General features: G+C 41.6%; 2 protein-coding genes across 3 annotated transcripts in view; both read left to right on the top strand.

Moving 5' to 3' along the window:
* Positions 1–1,857: 1,857 nt before the first annotated feature.
* On the top strand, positions 1,858–15,805 carry LOC109907143 (serine/threonine-protein kinase Sgk1-like). Of its 2 annotated transcripts, XM_020504926.2 has the most exons (10): positions 1,858–2,084; positions 4,237–4,312; positions 6,156–6,299; positions 8,486–8,558; positions 8,812–8,997; positions 9,158–9,402; positions 11,795–12,014; positions 12,347–12,502; positions 12,859–12,948; positions 13,176–15,805. In XM_020504926.2, exons 1-10 carry the CDS (start codon positions 2,015–2,017, stop codon positions 13,335–13,337), a joined length of 1,422 nt encoding a protein of 473 aa, XP_020360515.1. In that variant the 5' UTR covers positions 1,858–2,014; the 3' UTR covers positions 13,338–15,805. The 2 variants fall into 2 exon arrangements, with proteins under 2 accessions (XP_020360515.1, XP_020360516.1); XM_020504927.2 differs by lacking the exon at positions 6,156–6,299 and having other exon boundaries at positions 1,859–2,084.
* A 386-nt stretch (positions 15,806–16,191) lies between these two features.
* LOC109908416 (eyes absent homolog 3-like) overlaps positions 16,192–22,853 on the top strand; it is a 32,468-nt gene continuing 25,806 nt past the window's right edge. The window contains exons 1-2 of the mRNA XM_031794953.1: positions 16,192–16,491; positions 22,700–22,797. Coding sequence (XP_031650813.1) covers positions 22,738–22,797 — 60 coding nt within the window. The 5' untranslated portion in view covers positions 16,192–16,491; positions 22,700–22,737. The remainder of the gene's footprint in view (positions 16,492–22,699; positions 22,798–22,853) is intronic.

Genomic DNA, 22,853 nt, shown 5'->3' with positions numbered 1-22,853 from the left:
CCACTGGTTGAATCAACGTTGTTTCCACATCATTTAAATGAAATTACGTTAAACCAACTTGGGAGTAGATGTTGAATTGACATCTGTGCCCAGTGGGATATTGCTTGCAGAATGTAATAGAAAATAACTTTTATTGTTGTACCTGCATTTTAATTTTTCCTACGTTGACTTGCTTCCATCCCACATATTGGATATTTGCTGATGATGCTAACAGGGAATTTTGGCTGCAGAAACTGAAATGTTTTAATCATGAAATGCATTTCTCTATCCTAATACAGTATAAAGGAATACTGTGCATTGGTGAAAGTAGCCTGTATTGAGCTCATTGTTGTATGAAGCTGGTAGCAGAAGTCAGTGATGGGTGGCAGGGTCGCCTAGTGGTTGGAGCGTTGGACTAGTAACCGAAAGGTTGCAATTTCGAATCCCTGAGCTGACAAGGTACAAATCTGTCGTTCTGCCCCTGAACAGGCAGTTAACCCACTGTTCCTAGGCCGTCATTGAAAATAAGAATTTGTTCTTAACTGACTTGCCTAGTTAAATAAAGGTAAAAAAAATAAAAAATGGGTAGAGCTAAGCGATGAGAACTTTTTTACATTTTTCAATTCGGTTCGATTATTAATAAATAATCACGGTTTTCTATTAATTTATTTTGACATTAAATGCAATATGCATTATGTGGGTTGGATGCTGTAACAACACTGAATAAAACAATTAATACAAGTCCCACGATGGTAGTGACTGCCCATTACTGTTTATCACTCATTTATCACTATCACTAACCATCAGTTCTCACATTACTTTACTTTAATAAAATATTTGTTTTATTTGTTGACTTATTATTTCATTCCAAGTCATCATCTCTGTAGAGTTGCTGCCTATGCTGTCTGACAAAATCTCTATTTTAGTAGTTATTTTATGACTTCAATAAATCAATAACACACCAACACTTAGATAACGTATTTTCAGGATCGCGAAGCGATTACTTTCTATCCCGCTCAATCGCTTGTTCCTAGACCCGACAGGTTTAAGCAGGTGCGCAATGGATTATGGGCATTGTAGTTAATTACCATGTTTTCTGCGCTAAACTATGTAGAATATTGGCCTGTTGGAACTTACAATTTTAAAAAAAACATTTAACCTTTATTTAACTAGGCAAGTCAGTTAAGAACAAATTCTTATGTACAATGACGGCCTAGGAACAGTGGGTTAACTGCCTTGTTCAGGGGCAGAACGACAGATTTTTACCTTGTCATCTCGGAGATTTATAATGGGCCAGCAACCGTCCAACGCTCTAACCACTAGGCTACCTTGCGCCCCTACATCGCCCAGTTCAGGCTTCATCTGATGAATATCTACAGAAACCGCACATCCAGCTGACCGAAAAAAAACGACCGAAATGGAATTCAATTATTCAAATTATTGAACCGACGTCGGTCAATGAGTAAAAAAACTAAAAACTAAAACTAAACCGAAATTTCGGTTAATTACTCAGCACTCGTGTGTCAAAGCAGGCTACTTGTGATTATATCCATTGTCATTATAAACCGATCCGGAATGCCAGTAATCCTATAGGTTCTGGGGAGATTATGGCCAGCAGTATTTTTCCATTGATTAAATAAAAGATAGGGTTTAGCAGTGGGGTGTTCAATCTGGCGCTCCACGGTACAGTCATTGCTCACCACCCATGGAGCGCAACACACCTCTCGTCATCCCTCGCCTCCTGCAGGCACGATACGGAGCTGCGGGATCCAGTTACATCACTGAAGCTGACAGTTGCTTGGTAACCAAGTGATGTCAGTGTGCCTCTCCTCCTCAAACCACGTGTTCCGTACATAATAACTGGCTGCTCAGCGCACTGGGTGGGTGTTTAAGACGGATCGTTTCCGCGGGCACGACTCTCTCTCTGTACGCATGAAGTGGAGCAATTGGTTCTAGGGCAACCAGCGTGTCTTCTCCATAACGGAGGTCTCTATTTCAGCTGCTTTTCCCAAGTGGATTTATCTTCTTGTTCACTATGGCTGTTACCGAGGCTCCATGCGACTTGTCTTATTGCAAGATGAGGGGAATCGTGTCAGTTCTCACTGGTAGGCATTTTTTTTGTTACTGTTATTCTGAGTTCAATGTTTTGATTTAGGTTCTGGGCTTGCATTGTGCTGTTGAATGGAATTATGCATCGGTATGCTTTGGATCGTGAGTTTTTGATGGATAGTCTATTGGTGTATATTCTTTCGTGGGTTGTTATTGTAGTCTACCGCATACACGAGACAATGCCTTCAATCTAAAACTTGCTTAACTGGCAATGGGAGTACATGCACTAAATTAAACATTGGATTGCGCACATATCTCAATTGATAATGAGCTGCCCTTATATATGGTTCACTTGTCGCACTATTTAGGCCTATGTGATATAGGATTTTAAGCGATATATTTCACTATGCGACGCGGAGGGTCACCTAAAGGGGTAAGGCTATACACAGTAACATTGTGTTGCGTAACGATAAGATTATGCAGCTAATGCGTTATAACGGAATCTTTTCCAGCATCATTTTGCAGCTCCGAAAAAATACATGATAATTTTGCACAGTTTTAGCATGGCTAGATATTTATGTTGACATGTGTGACGAAATGTAGGCTATGGTTTCCCAGGTATCATTGTCCCAGTTTTGCAATGGTATAGCCTATAGGTACACTAGATATACAAAAGTATGTGGACACCTTTTCAAATGAGTGGATTTGGCTATTTCACCGTTGTTAACAGGTGTAGGAAATCGAGCACACAGCCATGCAATCTCCATAGCCAAACATTGCCAGTAGACTTTTTTTTTTTTTTTTTTACCTTTATTTTACTAGGCAAGTCAGTTAAGAACAAATTCTTATTTTCAATGACGGCCTAGGAACAGTGGGTTAACTGCCTGTTCAGGGGCAGAACGACAGATTTGTACCTTGTCAGCTTGGGGATTTGAACTTGCAACCTTCCGGTTACTAGTCCAACACTCTAACCACTAGGCTACCCTGCTGCCCCACGGTGGTGACTTTCAACGTGACACTGTCATAGGATGCCACCATTCCAACAAGTCAGTTCATCAAATTTCTGCATTGCTAAAGCTGCCCAGTCAACTGTAAGTGCTGTTATTGTGAAGTGGAAACAGCTCAGCCGCGAAGTGGTAGGCCAAACAAGCTCACAGAACAGGACCGCAGATTGCTGAAGTGCGTATTGTGTAAAAACTGTCTGTCCTCGGTTTGCGACACTCACTACCGAGTTCCAAACTGCCTCTGGAAGCAACGTCAGCACAATAACTGTTTGTTGGGAGCTTAATGAAATGGGTTTCCTTGGTCGAGCAGCCACACACATGCCTAAGATCACCATGTGCAATGCCAAGCGTAAGCTGGAGTGGTGTAAAGCTTGCCGACATTGGACTCTGGAGCGGTGGAAATGCGTTCTCTGGAGTGATGAATCATGCTTCACCATCTGGCAGTCCGACAGACGAATCTGGGTTTGGCGGATACCAGGAGAACACTACCTGCCCCGATGCAAAGTGCCAACTGTAAAGTTAGGTGGAGGAGGGATAATGGTCTGGGGCTGTTTTTCATGGTTCAGGCCCCTTAGTTCCAGTGAAGGGAAATCTTAACGCTACATCATATAGACGATCATATAGACGATATAGACGATTCTGTACTTCCAACTTTGTGGCAACAGTTTGGGGAAGGACCTTTCCTGTTTCAGCATGACATTGCCCCTGTGTACAAAGTGAGGTCCATACAGTAATGGTTTGTTGAGATTGGTGTGGAGGAACTTGACTGGCCTGCACAAAGCCCTGACCTCAACCCCACCTTTGGGATGAATTGGAACACCGACTGCGAGCCAAGCATAATCGCCCAACATCAGTGCCCGACCTCACTAATGCTCATGGCTGAATGGAAGCAAGTCCCCGCAGCAATGTTCCAACATCTAGTAGAAAGCCTTCTCAGAAGAGTGGAGGCTGTTATAGCAGCAAAGGAGGGACCAACTCCATATTAATGCTCATGATTTCGGTATGAGATGTTCAACAAGCAGGTGTCCACATACCTTTGGTCATGTATATTAATGCTCATGATTTCGGTATGAGATGTTCAACAAGCAGGTGTCCACATACCTTTGGTCATGTAGTGTATATTGAAATGCAATGTTCAATCTGATCAGTGACGATGTATTCTCCAGGCACCCAGCTGACGGAAATGCCTCTTTTTGTATTGCAGCTTTTATCAAGGAGAGGAAAATGGGTCTGAATGACTTAATCTCGAAGCTGGTGTCAAACCCACATATCTGTCATCAGTAAGTATTATATGAAACACTTGTGTGTCCAAAAAGGAGATGTTTGGATATTATATACGCCAACTTCCATCGCAACATGACAATAATAGAACTAATCACTTTTTGGGAAAGTAGAAATATTTATCAAATAGTCAATATATGCATTACATTAGGCCTCTGTGTGCGTCAGTTCATCCACTTCCCACACCATTACATTAGGCCTCTGTGTGCGTCAGTTCATCCACTTCCCACACCATTACATTAGGCCTCTGTGTTCGTCAGTTCATCCACTTCCCACACCATTACATTAGGCCAATGTGTGCGTCAGTTCATCCACTTCCCACACCATTACATTAGGCCTCTGTGTGCGTCAGTTCATCCACTTCCCACACCATTACATTAGGCCTCTGTGTGCGTCAGTTCATCCACTTCCCACACCATTACATTAGGCCTCTGTGTGCGTCAGTTCATCCACTTCCCACACCATTACATTAGGCCTCTGTGTGCGTCAGTTCATCCACTTCCCACACCATTACATTAGGCCTCTGTGTGCGTCAGTTCATCCACTTCCCACACCATTACATTAGGCCTCTGTGTGCGTCAGTTCATCCACTTCCCACACCATTACATTAGGCCTCTGTGTGCGTCAGTTCATCCACTTCCCACACCATTACATTAGGCCAATGTGTGCGTCAGTTCATCCACTTCCCACACCATTACATTAGGCCTCTGTGTGCGTCAGTTCATCCACTTCCCACACCATTACATTAGGCCTCTGTGTGCGTCAGTTCATCCACTTCCCACACCATTACATTAGGCCTCTGTGTGCGTCAGTTCATCCACTTCCCACACCATTACATTAGGCCTCTGTGTGCGTCAGTTCATCCACTTCCCACACCATTACATTAGGCCTCTGTGTGCGTCAGTTCATCCACTTCCCACACCATTACATTAGGCCTCTGTGTGCGTCAGTTCATCCACTTCCCACACCATTACATTAGGCCTCTGTGTGCGTCAGTTCATCCACTTCCCACACCATTACATTAGGCCTCTGTGTGCGTCAGTTCATCCACTTCCCACACCATTACATTAGGCCTCTGTGTGCGTCAGTTCATCCACTTCCCACACCATTACATTAGGCCTCTGTGTGCGTCAGTTCATCCACTTCCCACACCATTACATTAGGCCTCTGTGTGCGTCAGTTCATCCACTTCCCACACCATTACATTAGGCCTCTGTGTGCGTCAGTTCATCCACTTCCCACACCATTACATTAGGCCTCTGTGTGCGTCAGTTCATCCACTTCCCACACCATTACATTAGGCCTCTGTGTGCGTCAGTTCATCCACTTCCCACACCATTACATTAGGCCTCTGTGTGCGTCAGTTCATCCACTTCCCACACCATTACATTAGGCCTCTGTGTGCGTCAGTTCATCCACTTCCCACACCATTACATTAGGCCTCTGTGTGCGTCAGTTCATCCACTTCCCACACCATTACATTAGGCCTCTGTGTGCGTCAGTTCATCCACTTCCCACACCATTACATTAGGCCAATGTGTTTATTTATAATTGTATAGGTTTACCCACAGGTTAGTCACTGTACTGTCCATTTCCAATCCAATAAGCCTCACGTGACATAACTATCATTGAGTGTTCTGTCCATGCATTCTAAATCAAAGCAGTAATCTGGGGACAAGCAGAGGCAAAGCCAGCGTAAGAATAGTTATTTCATGTCAAGTGTGTTCCTGCCATGGCCTCTCCGCTGCCTAAGCACCTTTTCTGCAAATCCCCAGTGTCCCCTAGACGGGGATGCTGGCTAATACAATTAAGCACTCACCACATAATATGGTTTGTTCTCAGCAGCCTGGCAAGCGGCCAGGTGGGGGTCTGGCTCAGTGGAAAATTCCCAAGCACCTTGTCTACCCTCTTCAGAAGCTCTCAAGAACCCAAGTGGGGGTATACCCAGCTTTACAGCCGACCCCCTCCTAGGATTCTCAGCCGATGGTACTGCTAACAGCCGTCTCCCTCATGAACTACAATGCCGATGTTCTGTTTAATCCCGTCGCTCTGTGGAAACACAAATAAGCCTCAATTGCGATACGGTTTTGGAAACATTTGTAAATGAACTTTTATATAAAGCAAAAAATAATCTTTCAAATAGAAAAGGTACATTTACTGTGTGCAGTTAAGCAAAGTGGCACCCGGCTGTTTACACCCGTTTCCTCGGCTACAACACATTCTCTCACCTTGCACTCGGAATTCCATTGGACCATTCTAGTCCACATTTCCTGTGTTTCTCAAAATACAGCCGGGTGCAATTTTCTTAAACTGCGTGCAGTAAGTCTATATTTTTTGTATTAGAAAAATGTGTTCTCGCCTATATGAAAGTTACATTCGCGTGCGTGGCATATTTTCATTTAGACAAAGCATTAGGACTGTGTCAGAGTGTCTGTGAAATCCCCTCTGGTAGCAGACAGCTTTGTGAATAGATAATATAACATGAAGTCTGTTACCATCTATTTGAATGGGTTACCCTCTCCAGATGCTAGATGCTTACAGCAGTCTGAATCGGGGCTGTTCATGCTATAGACAAGTCTGATACATAGGAAGCAGACTGACACACAGAGAGGCTTAATGTTTGCAAACTTTGATAGATATTTATACTTTCACTAATGTTTTTTCGTCATATTATTGTCATGTTGCAATGGAAGTTGATAGGCCTGCTTAAAACGACTATTCAGATGGTGCTGCAGGTAGCCTAGCTGTAAAGAGCATTGGGCCAGTAACCAAACGGTCACTGGTTCGAATCCCAGAGTCGACTTGGTAAACAATCTGCTGATGTACCTTTGAGCAAGGCACTTAACCCTAATTGCTTCTGTAATCGCTCTGGATAAGAGCATCTGCTAAATTACTCAAATTGGCTTGCTGTATTTAGTGGGTCAACAACAACTTCCTTATCTCTCAGTTAGAAAAGATATCCCTATTGTATATGAGTAGTTAGAAGAGACCCTTGTCTATCAGGAGTTAGTAGAGACCCTTATTGTCTATGAGGAGTTAGTAGAGACCCTTATTGTCTATCAGGAGTTAGTAGAGACCCTTGTTGTCTATGAGGAGTTAGTAGAGACCCTTATTGTCTATCGGGAGTTAGTAGAGACCCTTATTGTCTATCAGGAGTTAGTAGAGACCCTTATTGTCTATCAGGAGTTAGAAGAGACCCTTATTGTCTATCGGGAGTTAGTAGAGACCCTTATTGTCTATGAGGAGTTAGTAGAGACCCTTATTGTCTATCAGGAGTTAGTAGAGACCCTTATTGTCTATCATGAGTTAGTAGAGACCCTTATTGTCTATCAGGAGTTAGTAGAGACCCTTATTGTCTATCAGGAGTTAGTAGAGACCCCTATTGTCTATCAGGAGTTAGTAGATACCCTTATTGTCTATGAGGAGTTAGTAGAGACCCTTATTGTCTATGAGGAGTTTGTAGAGACCCTTATTGTCTCTGAGGAGTTAGTAGAGACCCTTATTGTCTATGAGGAGTTAGTAGAGACCCTTATTGTCTCCGAGGAGTTAGTAGAGACCCTTATTGTCTATGAGGAGTTAGAAGAGACCCTTATTGTCTATCAGGAGTTAGTAGAGACCCTTATTGTCTATCAGGAGTTAGTAGATACCCTTATTGTCTATGAGGAGTTAGTAGAGACCCTTATTGTTTCTGAGGAGTTAGTAGAGACCCTTATTGTCTATGAGGAGTTAGTAGAGACCCTTATTGTCTCCGAGGAGTTAGTAGAGACCCTTATTGTCTATGAGGAGTTAGTAGAGACCCTTATTGAAAGGCTTAGCCTGCTTGTCCTCATTGGTCAGATTAACTTAAATGACAGATGGAACCTTCTCCATCTATTTGCTAAATGTAATCACTGTAAAACTCAGCCTTGTTCACCTGAAATACCAACAGTCACAGGCATCGCAATGTCCCAACTTCTAAAGTGGGTCCCAATCATAGTAATTGCAATACTGTCTTTCAATGCCAAGCCAAGTATTAATATTATAATTTATACACTCTAGAAAATACCATGTCATCCCTAAAATCACAAAGTGGCAAATTAATGTATCAGTCAAAATTACGTCATAGAATCATCAGTGGTGGAGGATTCCATTTTAACGTCTTAAAGTTAACATTCTATCTGGTCCTTCCTCAGCTCTGAAGTTGACTTCCTCAAGATCAATGAGAACCAGAATGAAGAGCTGGACGATGATGAACTTCTGAATCCGGTGAGCACAACACTTGGCATGGCCCCTTGGGGCAGACAGAAAGAGGTCAACCCAAATGGCACCATATGCCCCCCATAGTGCACTGCTTTTTGACCACAGCTCATAGGGTTCAGGTCAAAAGTAGTGCACTATATAGGGAATAGGGTGCCATTTAGGACATATAATGTAAGATTCACATGGGTGTGAATAGATAATTTAATCCAGAGCCAAGATGGTTGTTCTTACCTTTCTCCTCTCCGCTCCTTTTTTCCAGATGTGCCTGGCGTTCCCCAGAAGCTCTCTAGCGGAAGAGTTGGCGATCAAACCAAGTGATTTTGACTACCTGAAAATCATTGGCAAAGGGAGCTTTGGGAAGGTGCTGCTGGCTCGCCACCGGGACAGCAACGAGTATTACGCTGTCAAGGTTCTACAGAAGAAAATCATCTTGAAGAAGAAAGAGGTGAGTCTTAACTGGTATTTGCTATTAAAACACACAATCAATACTCTGAGCAAACTGCAAATAGCCACAAATACATACAACCACTCAGCTGCCCCGAGGTTTCTTTTGGACTACTGTCATCGTAAATGGTATGCTCTCTTCCTCTTCCTCCCTCATTCAGCAAAAGCATATCATGGCGGAGCGAAGTGTCCTGATGAAGAATATCAAACATCCTTTCCTGGTGGGGCTGCACTTTTCCTTCCAGACTACTGACAAACTCTACTTTGTCCTCGACTACGTGAATGGAGGAGAGTTGTTCTACCATCTACAGAGAGAGAGGGTGTTCCTAGAACCCAGAGCCAGGTTCTACGCTGCAGAGATCGCCAGTGCTCTGGGATACCTCCACTCCCTGCATATTGTTTACAGGTACAAACTAAGCTGCTATCCTACACCACCCCCTGGTGGTGGCCATATGTAATAGCACATGCCCGGAAAAATAACACTCATAGTGTGTAGTCTGGTTTTTGCCCTAAAACGTGCACCCAAGGGGGTTCCCAGGACCGAGTTTGGGAAACCATGCTCTAGGTCTAGTGAATAAGGACCCGTGGTGTAGTGGAAGGTAAACGCACGTAAACACCATTTACCCACCTAAACCTTTTGTGCAAAAATGCATCGAAGGTATAGAAAGCGTTACTTTACTCACCACAAACGGCGATCATCGTTTACCCACTTTTTTCTTTTTCTTTACCATTACATCACTAACCACGTTTCCCATCCACAGTTTGTATGTGAGTAAAGTCCTTCTGTAGAAAAAATGAAAGAAATAAAAACGTTTTTTTTTATCAGGACAGCAGCTGTGATGGAAACAAGAAGTTTCGGTACAGTTTAACAAATGCCGAAAGATCATTTCGACGTGGTGCGATCTTTTTGTATCTGTAAAATTAATTATGTGAGAAATGGATGTGTAAACGCCTTAATGCGCAAATATTGATATAACATGCATCATATCGATATGGTTTGTTGGTCCTAGTCTACTACGTCCGGGAAACCATGCTGTTTAGTAGGCTACAGATGAAATACATTGAGATGAACTTCACGTGGTGAGAAGTGCACGGTGATCTTGATGATGCTCCTTTCCAATGCATATCGAGGGGATTATTCTGGTGACATGATGATCGATGCTTTACTGCTGTTCGACAAATATTTTCAGTCTTATCCCGTGCTTAATTTGTCAAATCGGGAAGATCCGGAACAAAAAGGGAGCGGGAGAGAAGGGTGACCTGGGAAACTGAAGTACCGGAACACATGAGAAGAAAAAAAATCACCTTTATAATAAGGCATTTAATGAAATTCTACGTCATTTTATATGACTGGAGATTTAGGAGTGATCTTTTTTAATGCCGCATTCAAAACTGGGAACTCGGAGCTGGGAAATAGCCTACTTCCGAGCGTTCCAGACAACTGGGTAATCTGAAGGGAAGAAAAATGCTCTGACTTGGGAAATTGGTTTTGAACTGTCATCCAACTCTGAATTCCTAGTGGGGAACTGGCCTCTTTCTAGAGCTCCGACCTGAAGATCACTGACGTCATGATTCAACACGGTATTTTTTTCGAGTTCCCTGTTGTCTTGAAAGCCCCATAATACAGCACACTTGGTCGAATTGAGTGGATACTTTGACACTGACAAACTGAGATCAACGAAAACTACCTTGTATTGAATCCATCAATAGCCTAGGAGTGTGCAGACGTATTTTATGCTACAGTATGAGGAAATTATAGTTCTAAAAATGCTTTCCAGTTTTACTGACACACCCAATGTTGAGCATGCAGCTCGCTGGTGATGGCGTTGTGCGCTCGTGCCAAAGCCTCTCTCTCTTTTTAATTTGTAACACAATATTTGGATGTTGATGAAGTATTTTGGTATCCTACAGCTGACAGATCTGCCGCGTTTTCCCGACTGTAGGATAGGCCTTGTTATTCGACTACACTCCACAGCTAGGCAATTTTTTTTTAAAACAAGCTATTTATCCTCTGTGGTAACATGTTTGGCTTTCTTGTGGTGTTGTAGGATATTCTGAATTATTCCATTTCTTTCTGAACAGACAGCAGTAATTTTGGCACTTAAATATATTTCAATTTATCCGGTGTGTTGTAGCTCGTCCAGAACCTTGCGCGGCTATATAAGAAAATACATTATGAAGCGTGTGGACAATTAACGAAGAACTCGAATGAACATTGATTGTGTTTATTATAACTTTTACGTTGCAAAAAATTTACATTGGATTTTTCATCCAACGAGAGGTACCGCATCTGGTCAAATAGGTTCCGGAAGGAAACAGTCCAAAACGGAGAGGTGCTGGATTCTGTTCCGGTAGGATCTGGCTAAAATGAAGCAATGCTCTTATCCATAATAATCATGTAGACTCGTCTACCCGAACTGTATCTCTGCCAGCTGTTGGCTAGAGCATACGTGCCAACAGTAGACACATTTGCTATTTAACGATACATTGAACTTTAGATTTCTATTCCGTACATGAAAACTTAATTGAAAAAGTACATGATTTTTATCTGCATCAAGTCTGTTTGGTGGGAACACCGCTGTTCGGGAACACCGCTGGTGGGAGAATGCGCATGTTGTCTTTATGCAGATTTTAGAATATTCACATGAAAATCTGTCCATACAATTGGATGGAAACCTAGCTAGTGATAAAACGACTGAATGCTAAGGGATACTAGGAAATTAATGTGTCAAGAAAAATGTAAATATTGTATTTATCTGGGTGCCTGTTTCATAACCCTCTTCTCTTCCCCCTCACAGAGATCTGAAGCCTGAGAATATCCTGCTAGCCTCAACGGGACACATCGTCCTGACAGACTTTGGCCTCTGCAAAGAGGGCCTGGCGCCCACTGGAACCACCACAACCTTCTGTGGAACGCCAGAGTACCTGGCTCCCGAGGTGCTGCAGAAGCAGGCGTACGACCGCACAGTGGACTGGTGGTGCCTGGGATCGGTGCTGTACGAGATGCTCTACGGACTGGTGAGTCATCCATATGCTTTTTTTACAGATTTTTTTCATCATCTTTCAGTTTTCACAATGCATCTTAATGTGTTATTCAATATGGACACATCCCAAATGGCACCCTATGTAGTGCACTTCTTTTGACTAGAGCTATATGGACCCTGGTCAAAAGTAGGGCACTATAAAGGGAATAGGGTGCCATTTGGGATACATCCCTTTTCACTATGTCAGTTCAATATAGAGAATGTAATTTATAAATCACAAGTACACTAACAATCATGGTGCCTGGTGTGTTAGGAGTTTGACTAAGTTAGCATGTACACATGTTTGCTCTTGGTCTCCCTCCATAGCCACCCTTCTACAGTCGTAACACAGCTGAGATGTACAACAATATCCTGAACAAGCCTCTGATACTGAAGCCCAACGTGTCCAACTCAGGCAGGGAACTGTTGGAGGGGCTCCTGCAAAAGGACCGCACCAAGAGGCTGGGAGTGAAAGATGATTTTGTAAGTATATATATCTCACAGGAGGTTGGTGCCATCTTAATTGGGGAGGACCGGCTCGTGGTAATGGCTGTAATGGCTGGAGGTGGAATAGTAGGTGGAATGGGTGGAATGGTATCAAATACATCAAACACATGGTTTCCATGGTTTCCAGGTGTTTGATGACATTCCATTTGCTCCGCTCCCTACGCAGCCTAACATAGGCTGCTGGGGGGCAGCCTATGTTAGGCTGCCCCCCAGCAGCCTAACATAGAATCAATGTACTATACAAGACATAAAACAACACTAACAAGGTGTCAGTAAGGTTGTTCTGTACTAGTGCTACTGTACTGTACAAGTGGGTTCCTATTCACCTGTAGATGGAGCTGAAGTGCCACACCTTCTTCTCACCCATCAACTGGGATGACCTGATGGCCAGGAAGATCACACCACCCTACATTCCCTCTGTGGTACGTACATTTATCAGAATACTGTATACTGTAGATGGGGAAACTCACTTTAGTCCACACCTCCACCAATCCAATGCTTTTAGTTTGTGGGAAGTAGTGAACAAGTGCACACTTCAGGAGAAAGGAGACATTGACACTTACGTTTATAATGTGTGAAATGTGAATTTGATGATTTGTGTTCCGGAGCCCGTCTCTAATACACTCCTCTGATTGGTTGGCTTTCGCAGAGCGGGCCCACGGACCTCAGGCACTTTGACCCAGAGTTCACCCACCTCCCTGTGACCTCGTCGCTGTGCAACACGGACGGCCTGCTGGTGACCAGCAGCATCAAGGAGGCAGCTGGAGCCTTCCCAGGCTTCTCCTATGGACCCGCTGACGGCTTCATGTGAGGGACTCCTCTATCTTCATCACCTCTATTGATGGGAACAAATAGAGACACAGGCAAGAGACAGGCACCATGTACTGTATGAGTGGTGTGGGAGGTGTTCATGGTCTGTTAATAAACCCCTTGAACCTGCCTGAGAGGAAAAGGGGGGAGGGGGGGTCTAGAACTCCAGATCTCCTGGGATTGTTGCATGAGAGGTGTGCATCACATGGGACTCCAATCTTCAATACCAATGACCCTACTTACCTGATGCAAAGTGTGCCAAGGTGGGACGTTGTTTCGTACTACAGGGAGAAAGGCTGTTTCTCTCTAATCGCTGTGGACCACGACCACTGTCGGAAAGAAGAGTGAAGTGGCAGTACTGCTACCGATCATTCTGTATATATACTGAAGACTTACATGTCACAAGGCATTTGTTGTCGTTTGTTGTGTGAATGCTGGATTGCACTTGAGGCATTAATGGTGATTGCATTGTTTAAGCATCCACTCTGTCTCATGTTCAGCTGCATATCTGTTCACCCTCAATCATTCTATTGATCTGTTCACCCTCAAAATCATACTATTGATCTGTTCACCCTCAAAATCATTCTATTGATCTGTTCACCCTCAAAATCATTCTATTGATCTGTTCACCCTCAAAATCATTCTATTGATCTGTTCACCCTCAAAATCATTCTATTGATCTGTTCACCCTCAAAATCATACTATTGGTCTGTTCACCCTCAAAATCATACTATTGATCTGTTCACCCTCAAAATCATTCTATTGATCTGTTCACCCTCAAAATCATTCTATTGATCTGTTCACCCTCAAAATCATTCTATTGATCTGTTCACCCTCAAAATCATACTATTGATCTGTTCACCCTCAAAATCATACTATTGATCTGTTCACCCTCAAAATCATACTATTGATCTGTTCACCCTCAAAATCATACTATTGATCTGTTCACCCTCAAAATCATACTATTGATCTGTTCACCCTCAAAATCATACTATTGATCTGTTCACCCTCAAAATCATACTATTGATATTTTCACCCTCAAAATCATACTATTGATCTGTTCACCCTCAAAATCACACTATTGATCTGTTCACCCTCAAAATCATACTATTGATCTGTTCACCCTCAAAATCATACTATTGATCTGTTCACCCTCAATCATACTATTGATCTGTTCACCCTCAAAATCACAATAGTAACATCTGTTCAACATCAAAATATATTAGCTAAACAAGTAGGAAAACACCAGAAATGATCAACGTGAAATAAGTTTGTTTTGGATCAAATAAGGTATCATTGTACCATCTGACCTTAATTCTGCTGGTCACCACTTTTTCTCCACATGCAGACAATGTTGGAAGCCAAAAAATTACAATGTATAGAAAGCAGACACAAAATATTGTATTTTACAAGAAATCTGCAATATTATTTCATGTTATATTATCTGTATCTGACCAAAAAGTCCATTGGTTTTCCATTTCCAGGTACTGTTCATTTTACGACTATATTTCAGTCAGAGTAATCATAAAGTAGTCTTTTAAAAACACTTTTTTCCCACTCGACTCCTTAACAGAAAGAAAATATAAATATATTACCAAGCTCTAAATATGTAAAACTTATTTATACATCTAAAAAGAAATGTACTCCCTAAGTGGGGAAAAATGTATTATGTTCTAACCTTTGTTCTTCTCATGCCTGCACTTTTACACATTTACGCTCCTAAGACTGTGTTGACAAGCTGTTTGTAGACGTAATATATTTGTGTCATAAATACAGAAGATGGGGTTAAACAATATTAGGTCTTCTGCTGTAAGAGCACATATCAATCATTGTTATTCTTGTGAGTGAAAGTGATTGCTGTTTTGCTGGCAAAACACTAGAGAATCCATTAGATTGTTATGTATAACCATTTGCATCGTGTACAGAACTCCAGCTAGACTGATAGAAAGGAACTGTTGAATGTCTGTCATTTTGTAAAGTGTGCCTGTCTGTCTCAGTCGTGTTAGGATAGGAAGTCCTGGTCTAGATCAGTGTTTTCCAAACTCAGTCCTGGGCCCCCCCCCACCCCACCCCAGGTGCACGTTTTGGTTTTTGCTCTAGAACTACACAGCTGATTTAAAATAACCAACTCATCAAGCTTTGATGATTAGAATCCGCTGTGTAGCGCTAGGGCAAAAACCTGGTTGGGTTTGGGGGAACCCTGGACAAGACAACAACCTGAAAAGTTGTGCTGCTGCAATGTTGAGAGCTTAGACTGAAATGACTCTTCGTAGATAGTGCTACAGCCATTCATTTACTGATGGCCATGAATAGTGTAATAAAAATCACAGGCTTTCTCTATGTATATGTCATGACACATAGTGTACCGTATGTTTAAAGACCAGAGGACAAATTCCTAGAATTGATCAATTAAATAATGAATTGTAATCTCTTTTCACAATGGTAAATAAAATGTATTGACAATTCAAATGGAATGTATTAACCAAGTGTTTTTCTGGAGGCCAGTTTGATATTGAATCAAGGAGTTACAAGAAGATATATATTTAGAAAATGTGTGAAATGATGAGCCTTGGTAAGTAGTAGGCTAAAATAGTAGTCCATTTGACCTGACTAAGTACCATTCTTAGGAAAAAATTTTTTTTTAAATGTTCCGTTACATTTTGATTATTGGTGCTGCTCTTTTGGAAAAATAGGCTACATTCAATTATTATATTCCATATAATTTCATAAACATGTTTTAATGTAGAAACAAGTTCAGTGGTAAAACCAGGACAACCGCATCAAATAGAGATCACAACAGAGCCTCTACTTCAAAGGGGTTCCCAAACTTTCCTTTACACGACCCTCAAATTTCTGTTACATTTTAGAGTGTAGTCTAGACCAGAGAAGTGTAAAAAAAATGGACAAAACTCAAAAATGTATAGCTCTGAGCCCGGTTCTCCCAAAAGCATCTTAATAAGGCCAGGCAAGTTCATTTTGGGAACCCGGGCCCCGGTCCAGATTGAATCCTCAGGGTGAACCACACGCGTGCGTACGGCGTGCCATAAACAGTAAACACTTCCTGCCAAATAGTGGTCCCTAACAACAGACAAAGCGGTGTGGAATCAATACGAAGCCATTCAACAACAACAACAAAAAAACACATTACCCCAATGGTAAGGTACATTTGACTAACTCTAATCATATACCTAGCTATATAGTCTACATCTATGTTGGTGAATCTTTTTGAAACTTTGGAAGTGAAGTTCCAACACTCAGTTGGCTAGCTAGCCAGCTAACGTAGCTAAAAACAATACGCGAACTAGATAACACTTTCTAACCAACTCCTAGCTATAGCCCCGGAAACTTACCTGGGTTATTGCAATTAAATATAGATTTAAATATCTCCAATTATATTTATAACGTTTCAATGCCTCTTTGTTTTCATTTAGCTAAACGAGAAGCCACCTAACGTAGCTAAATAGTCATTTGTCTCTTATTTGCTAACTGGACCTCACTTTCGGGAAGCTAGCGTGACATCGCTAGCACCTTTTATTTCATGAAAATAACTTTTTTAGCTATGTGGAACCGGATCATTTTTACATTTTTCAATCAGTGTTGTTGCTAATGTGTGTAACGTTAGCTAACTTGGCACACACACACTTCTGTTTTGGCCATGCGTGCTAAATGATCTATGTCAAAGACCCCCGGCTAATTATTATAGAATGGAACTTGGATTTGCTGTGTTCTGTGTCACTTTTATAGGCATGTCGTAGCAGTGTGTAGGAAGAGAGATTCCAAGTATGCAGGAGGACATGGGACAAAGCAATGTGTAGTTACGGTGGGAAAAGTAGTCAACTGTAGGGTTGCCATTTAGTTGGGAATCGGAGGTGTCCGGTGCGAGAGAGGCAGGTTGAGGTGGCCAGGGTCAGAGTAGTGCAGAATATGTACAGGATGCTGAGGCATAGGGTGGATCAAGAGTGAAGGATTTTGAGAGGATCCCCGTGAATAGAAGGATAGGCCAATGTGTTTAGGGTTAGTACCCACAAATGGGCAACCCTACCTGAGACGGGACACTACCACTTAACACACCCTGTAACTATTCTGAAGTTAAATCTCGTACCCCCACATCTATTTCTGTGACTTATGTTCCATCTCTGCGGTACAGTTGATAACCATTGCTACGAATGCTAAGAAGCCAACCTTAATGAAACATACATTATCACTCATTCGCCTATCCTTATATATGTGTGTATGTATGCGTGTGTGTGTACCAGTCAAAAGTTTGGACACACCTACTCATTCCAGGGTTTCTTTATTTTTACTATTTTCTACATTGTAGAATAGTGAAGACATGAAAACTATGAAATAACACATATGGAATCATGTAGTAACCCCAAAAGGGTTAAATAAAAATATTTTATATGAGATTCTTCAAAGTAGCCACCCTCTGCCTTGATGACAGCTTTGCACACACCTGGCATTCTCTCAACCAGCTTCATGAGGTAGTCACCTGGAATGCATTTCAATTAACAGGTGTGCCTTGTTAAGTTGATTTGTGGAATTTCTTTCTTTCATTAATGCGTTTGAGCCAATCAGTTGTATTGTGACAAGGTAGGGATGGTATACAGACACAACCCTATTTGGTAAAAGACCAAGTCCATATTAGGGCAAGAACAGCTCAAACAAGCAGAGTGAACAAGTGCTCAGCATGTGTGGGAACTCCTTCAAGACTGTTGGAAAAAAATATTCCAGGTGAAGCTGGTTGAGAGAATGCCAAGAGTGTGCAAAGCTGTCATCAAGGCAAAGGGTGGCTATTTGAATAATCTAAAATATATCAAACATATTTTTGATTTGTTTAACACTTCTTTGGTTACTGCATGATTCCACATGTGTGTTATCATAGTTTTTTTGTCTTCAATATTATTTTACAATGTAGAAAATAGTAAAACAATTAAATGGTATGAAATAGTATCTTCTCCCCCTGTTGTCCACAAAGTGACAGGCTATTTTTATGTTTTTTTTTTACATTAGGAATTTCTCTAGTGAAGGTTCAGAGAACTGGCTACATCATAGCGTAATATCAGGGAATCACTGAGCATAGCAAGTTCCAGGTTACCTTCATAACAGCAGGTGCTGGGATTAGGTGGAGCTTACGTATGGTTTTCAAGACAGAGATGGTATTGGATTCACAATAGTCTCACGAGCCAGATCTTAACGGCGTATTAGGCTAGAGGCCAGATTCACAATAGGCCTAAATTCAATAGAAAATACCCAGGTCCGGTCCATTTGCAAACCTTTAAACCATCTTATTTTAAATTCCTATGTAAAAAAAATAATATATATATATATCAGTGTTACACTGCACTGCAGATGACGGGAATGTGCAGGCACAAATCACAACTTTGAATGTCTCAGAGAATGGACCTTTTTCCGAGAATTCATCTTTTAATCTGTATATAGTACCGCCTTTTCTGGGGGGGGGGCTTCTAAATATTGGCATGTTGGAGACATAGGAGGCCTTATGGATGTTACATCAACACTTTTGTTGTCATTTGGAATGTTTTTAAAACGTTTGCAGAAGGCATAGTATCTAATAGGGTGTTTCCTTATATATATATGTATGTATGTATGTATGTATGTATATATATGTATATATATATATGTGTGTGTATATATATGTCACTTAACCAAATACATTTGAACAAAGTTGTTCACAATTTCTGACATTTAATCCTGGTTAAGATTCCCTGTTTTAGGTCAGTTAGTCACCACTTTAAGGTAAGAATGTGAAATGTCAGAATAATAGTAGAGATAATTATTTATTTCAGCTTTTATTTCTTTCATCACATTCCCAGTAAGTCAGAAGTTTACATACACTCAATTAGTATTTGGTAGCTTAGCCTTTAAATTGTTTAACTTGGGTCAAATGTTTCGGGTAGCCTTCCACAAGCTTCCCACAATAAGTTGGGTGAATTTTGTCCCATTCCTCCTGACAGAGCTGGTGTAACTGAGTCAGGTTTGTAGGCCTCCTTGCTCGTACACACTCTTTCAGTTCTGCCCACAAATGTTCTATGGGATTGAGGTCAGGGCTTTGTGATGGCCACTCCAATACCTTGACTTTGTTGTCCTTAAGCCCTTTTGCCACAACTTTGGAAGTATGCTTGGGGTCATTGTCCATTTGGAAGACCCATTTGCGACCAAGCTTCAACTTCCTGATTGATGTCTTGAGATGTTGCTTCAATATATCCATATAATTATCCTACCTCATGATGCCATCTATTTTGCGAAGTGCACCGATTTCAAGTTTTTATAACAATCGATGATCTGCATTTTTGAACACCGATCACGGCCGATTACATTGCACTCCACGAGGAGACTGCGTGGCAGGCTGACTACCTGTTATGCGAGTGCAGCAAGGAGCCAAGATAAGGTGCTAGCTAGCATTAAACTTATCTTATAAAAAAACAATCAATCTTAACATAATCACTAGTTAACTACACATGGTTGATGATATTACTAGTTTATCTAGCTTGTCCTGCGTTGCATATAATTGATGCGGTGCCTGTTAATTTATCATTGAATCACAGCCTACTTTGCCAAACGGGTGATTTAACAAGCGCATTTGCGAAAAAAGCGCCTTTCTTAAAATCAATACCCAAATACAGTGGGGCAAAAAAAGTATTTAGTCAGCCACCAATTGTGCAAGTTCTCCCACTTAAAAAGATGAGTGAGGCCTGTAATTGTCATCATAGGTACACTTCAACTATGACAGACAAAATTAGGAAAATAAATCCAGAAAATCACATTGTAGGACTTTTTATGAATTTATTTGCAAATTATGGTGGAAAATAAGTATTTGGTCACCTACAAACAAGCAAGATTTCTGGCTCTCACAGACCTATAACTTCTTACAGAGGAGGAATGGGCCAAAATACCAGCAACAGTGTGTGTGAACCTTGTGAAGACTTACAGAAAACATTTGACCTCTGTCATTGCCAACAAAAGGTATATAACAAAGTATTGAGATAAACTTTTGTTATTGACTAAATACTTATTTTCCACCATAATTTGCAAATAAATTCATTAAAAATCCTACAATGTGATTTTCTGGATTTTTTTTTTGTCCCCTCATTTTGTCTGTCATAGTTGAAGTGTACCTATGATGAAAATTACAGGCCTCTCTCATCTTTTTAAGTTGGAGAACTTGCACAATTGGTGGCTGACTAAATACTTTTTTGCCCCACTGTATATAGTACCAGTCAAAAGTTTTAGAACACCTACTCATTTCTTTAGAGAGAGAGAGAAAATAGTGAAGACATCAAAACTATGAATTAACACATGGAATCATGTAGTAACCAAAAACAAATCAAATCAAAATATATTTTATTATGCTCAGTTTGGCCGTGAGGCCAAATCTAGGAAGAGCACCTCACATTAAGCATCTCCAATCCAAAATAAAATCTAGAATCGGCTTCCTATTTTCCAACACTCCTTCACTCATGCTGCCAAACATACCCTCATAAAACTGACTATCCTACAGATCCTTGACCTAGCCTCCAACACTCTACTCAGCCTATTACAGTGCCATCCGTTTTGTCACCAAAGCCCCATATTCTACCCACCACTGTACGCTCTCGTTGGCTGGCCCTCGCTACATATTCGTCGCCAAACCCGCTGGCTCCAAGTCATCTATACGTTTTTTCTAGGTAAAGCCTTGCCTTATTTCAGCTCACTGGTCACCATAGCATCACCCACCCGTAGCACATGCTCCATCCAGCAGGTATATCTCACTGGTCATTCCCAAAGCCAACACCTCCCTTGACCGCCTTTCCTTCCAGTTACCTGCTGCCAATGACTGGAACGAATTGCAAAAATCACTGAAGCTGGAGACTTTTATCTCCCTCGCTAACTTGAAGCATAAGCTGTCAGAGCAGCTTACCGATCACTGTACCTGTACACAGCCCATCTGTAAATAGCACACCCAACTACCTCATCCCCATATTGTTATTATCATTATATTTTTTTATTTTGCACCCCAGTATCGCTAGATGCACATCATCTGCACATCTAGCACTCTAGCGTTAATGCTAAATTGTAATTATTTTGCCTCTAGGGAGGTAAGGAAATAAATAGGCCATAATCTTACTACATTTACACACACTGTACATAGATTTTTCTATTGTGTTATTGACTGTACATTTGTTTATTCCATGTGTAACTCTGTTGTTTTTGTCGCACTGCTTTGCTTTATCTTGGCCAGGTCGCAGTTGTAAATGAGAACTTATTCTCAACTGGCCTACCTGGTTAAATGAAGGTGAAATATTATATATATATATATATATATTTGTAAATTAAAGAGTCTTGATGGTTCCAAGCTCTTCCCATTTAAGAATGATGGGGACCTTCAACGCTGCTGAAATGTTTTGGTACCCTTCCCCAGATCTGTGCCTCGGCACTATCCTGTCTCTGAGCTCTATGGACAATTCCTTTGACCTCATGGCTTGTTTTTTTTGCTCTGATATGCCTTATCAACTGTGGGACCTTATATAGACAGGTGTGTGCCTTTCCAAATCATATCCAATCAATTGAATTTACCACAGGTGGACTCCCAATCAAGTTGTAGAAACATCTCAAGGATGATCAATGGAAACAGGATGCACCTGAGCTCAATTTCGAGTCTCATAGGTTCTGAATACTTATGTAAAATAAGGTATTTCTGATTTTTATTACATTTGCTAACATCTTTTAACCTGTTTTCGCTTTGTCATAATGGGGTATTGTATGTAGATTGAGGGAAAACAATTATTTAATACATATTAGAATAAGACTGTAGTTTAATAATGTGTGGGGGGGAAAGTCAAGGTGTCTGAATACTTTCCTGAATGCACTGTAAACATACGGGTTGGTGGCTGAAAATGAGGTTAGATCTTATCCAGCAGACCACCTATTGATACGACAGCTTGCACCTGAACACCTAATGCCTCTGATATAATCCACAGACAATACATTTCCCTCAATGTAGGCTAGGTCACATGTAAGGAGGCACACTCACCTTAATCCACTTAACTGTAAACATTGGAGTGGTGGGGGGTCACGGTGCAACGTCAGTGCTGCACGTGTCTCACCTGTCTCACCTGCCCTCCCGTGCGGGTGATTAGACAAACTGTGCCCCCCCCCCCCGGTGGGGAGATATCGCGCCTCTGTTGATCAAATCCTACGATAGTAAGGAGGGCGGGGGTTGAACCGGAGATGTGTCAGGGGAGGATGGAGGGGGAAGGGATCACGGCTGGTCAAAAGGGAGGCTACTTAAAGCACTGGTCCTGTCCACTCACTCTGTACATACTGTTTTTTTGTCTGTCTGTATGCGTTTGTGTGAAGCAGTGTCCAGACGGCCTCCCCAAGAAGTAGAGAGTAGAGACATGTCAGGAGGAAGTGGCTCAGCGCATATGGACGACTCGCAGGACCTGCCTGACTTGCCGGTGAGTTCACACTTCACCCTGACATTTACCTTACTATCACCTCACACCTTAACATA

This window comes from Oncorhynchus kisutch, linkage group LG17 (genome assembly GCF_002021735.2).
Source record: "Oncorhynchus kisutch isolate 150728-3 linkage group LG17, Okis_V2, whole genome shotgun sequence".
Lineage (NCBI taxonomy): Eukaryota > Metazoa > Chordata > Actinopteri > Salmoniformes > Salmonidae > Oncorhynchus > Oncorhynchus kisutch.
Note: the sequence above shows the minus strand (reverse complement) of the source record. Positions and strands in the feature narration are given on the sequence as shown.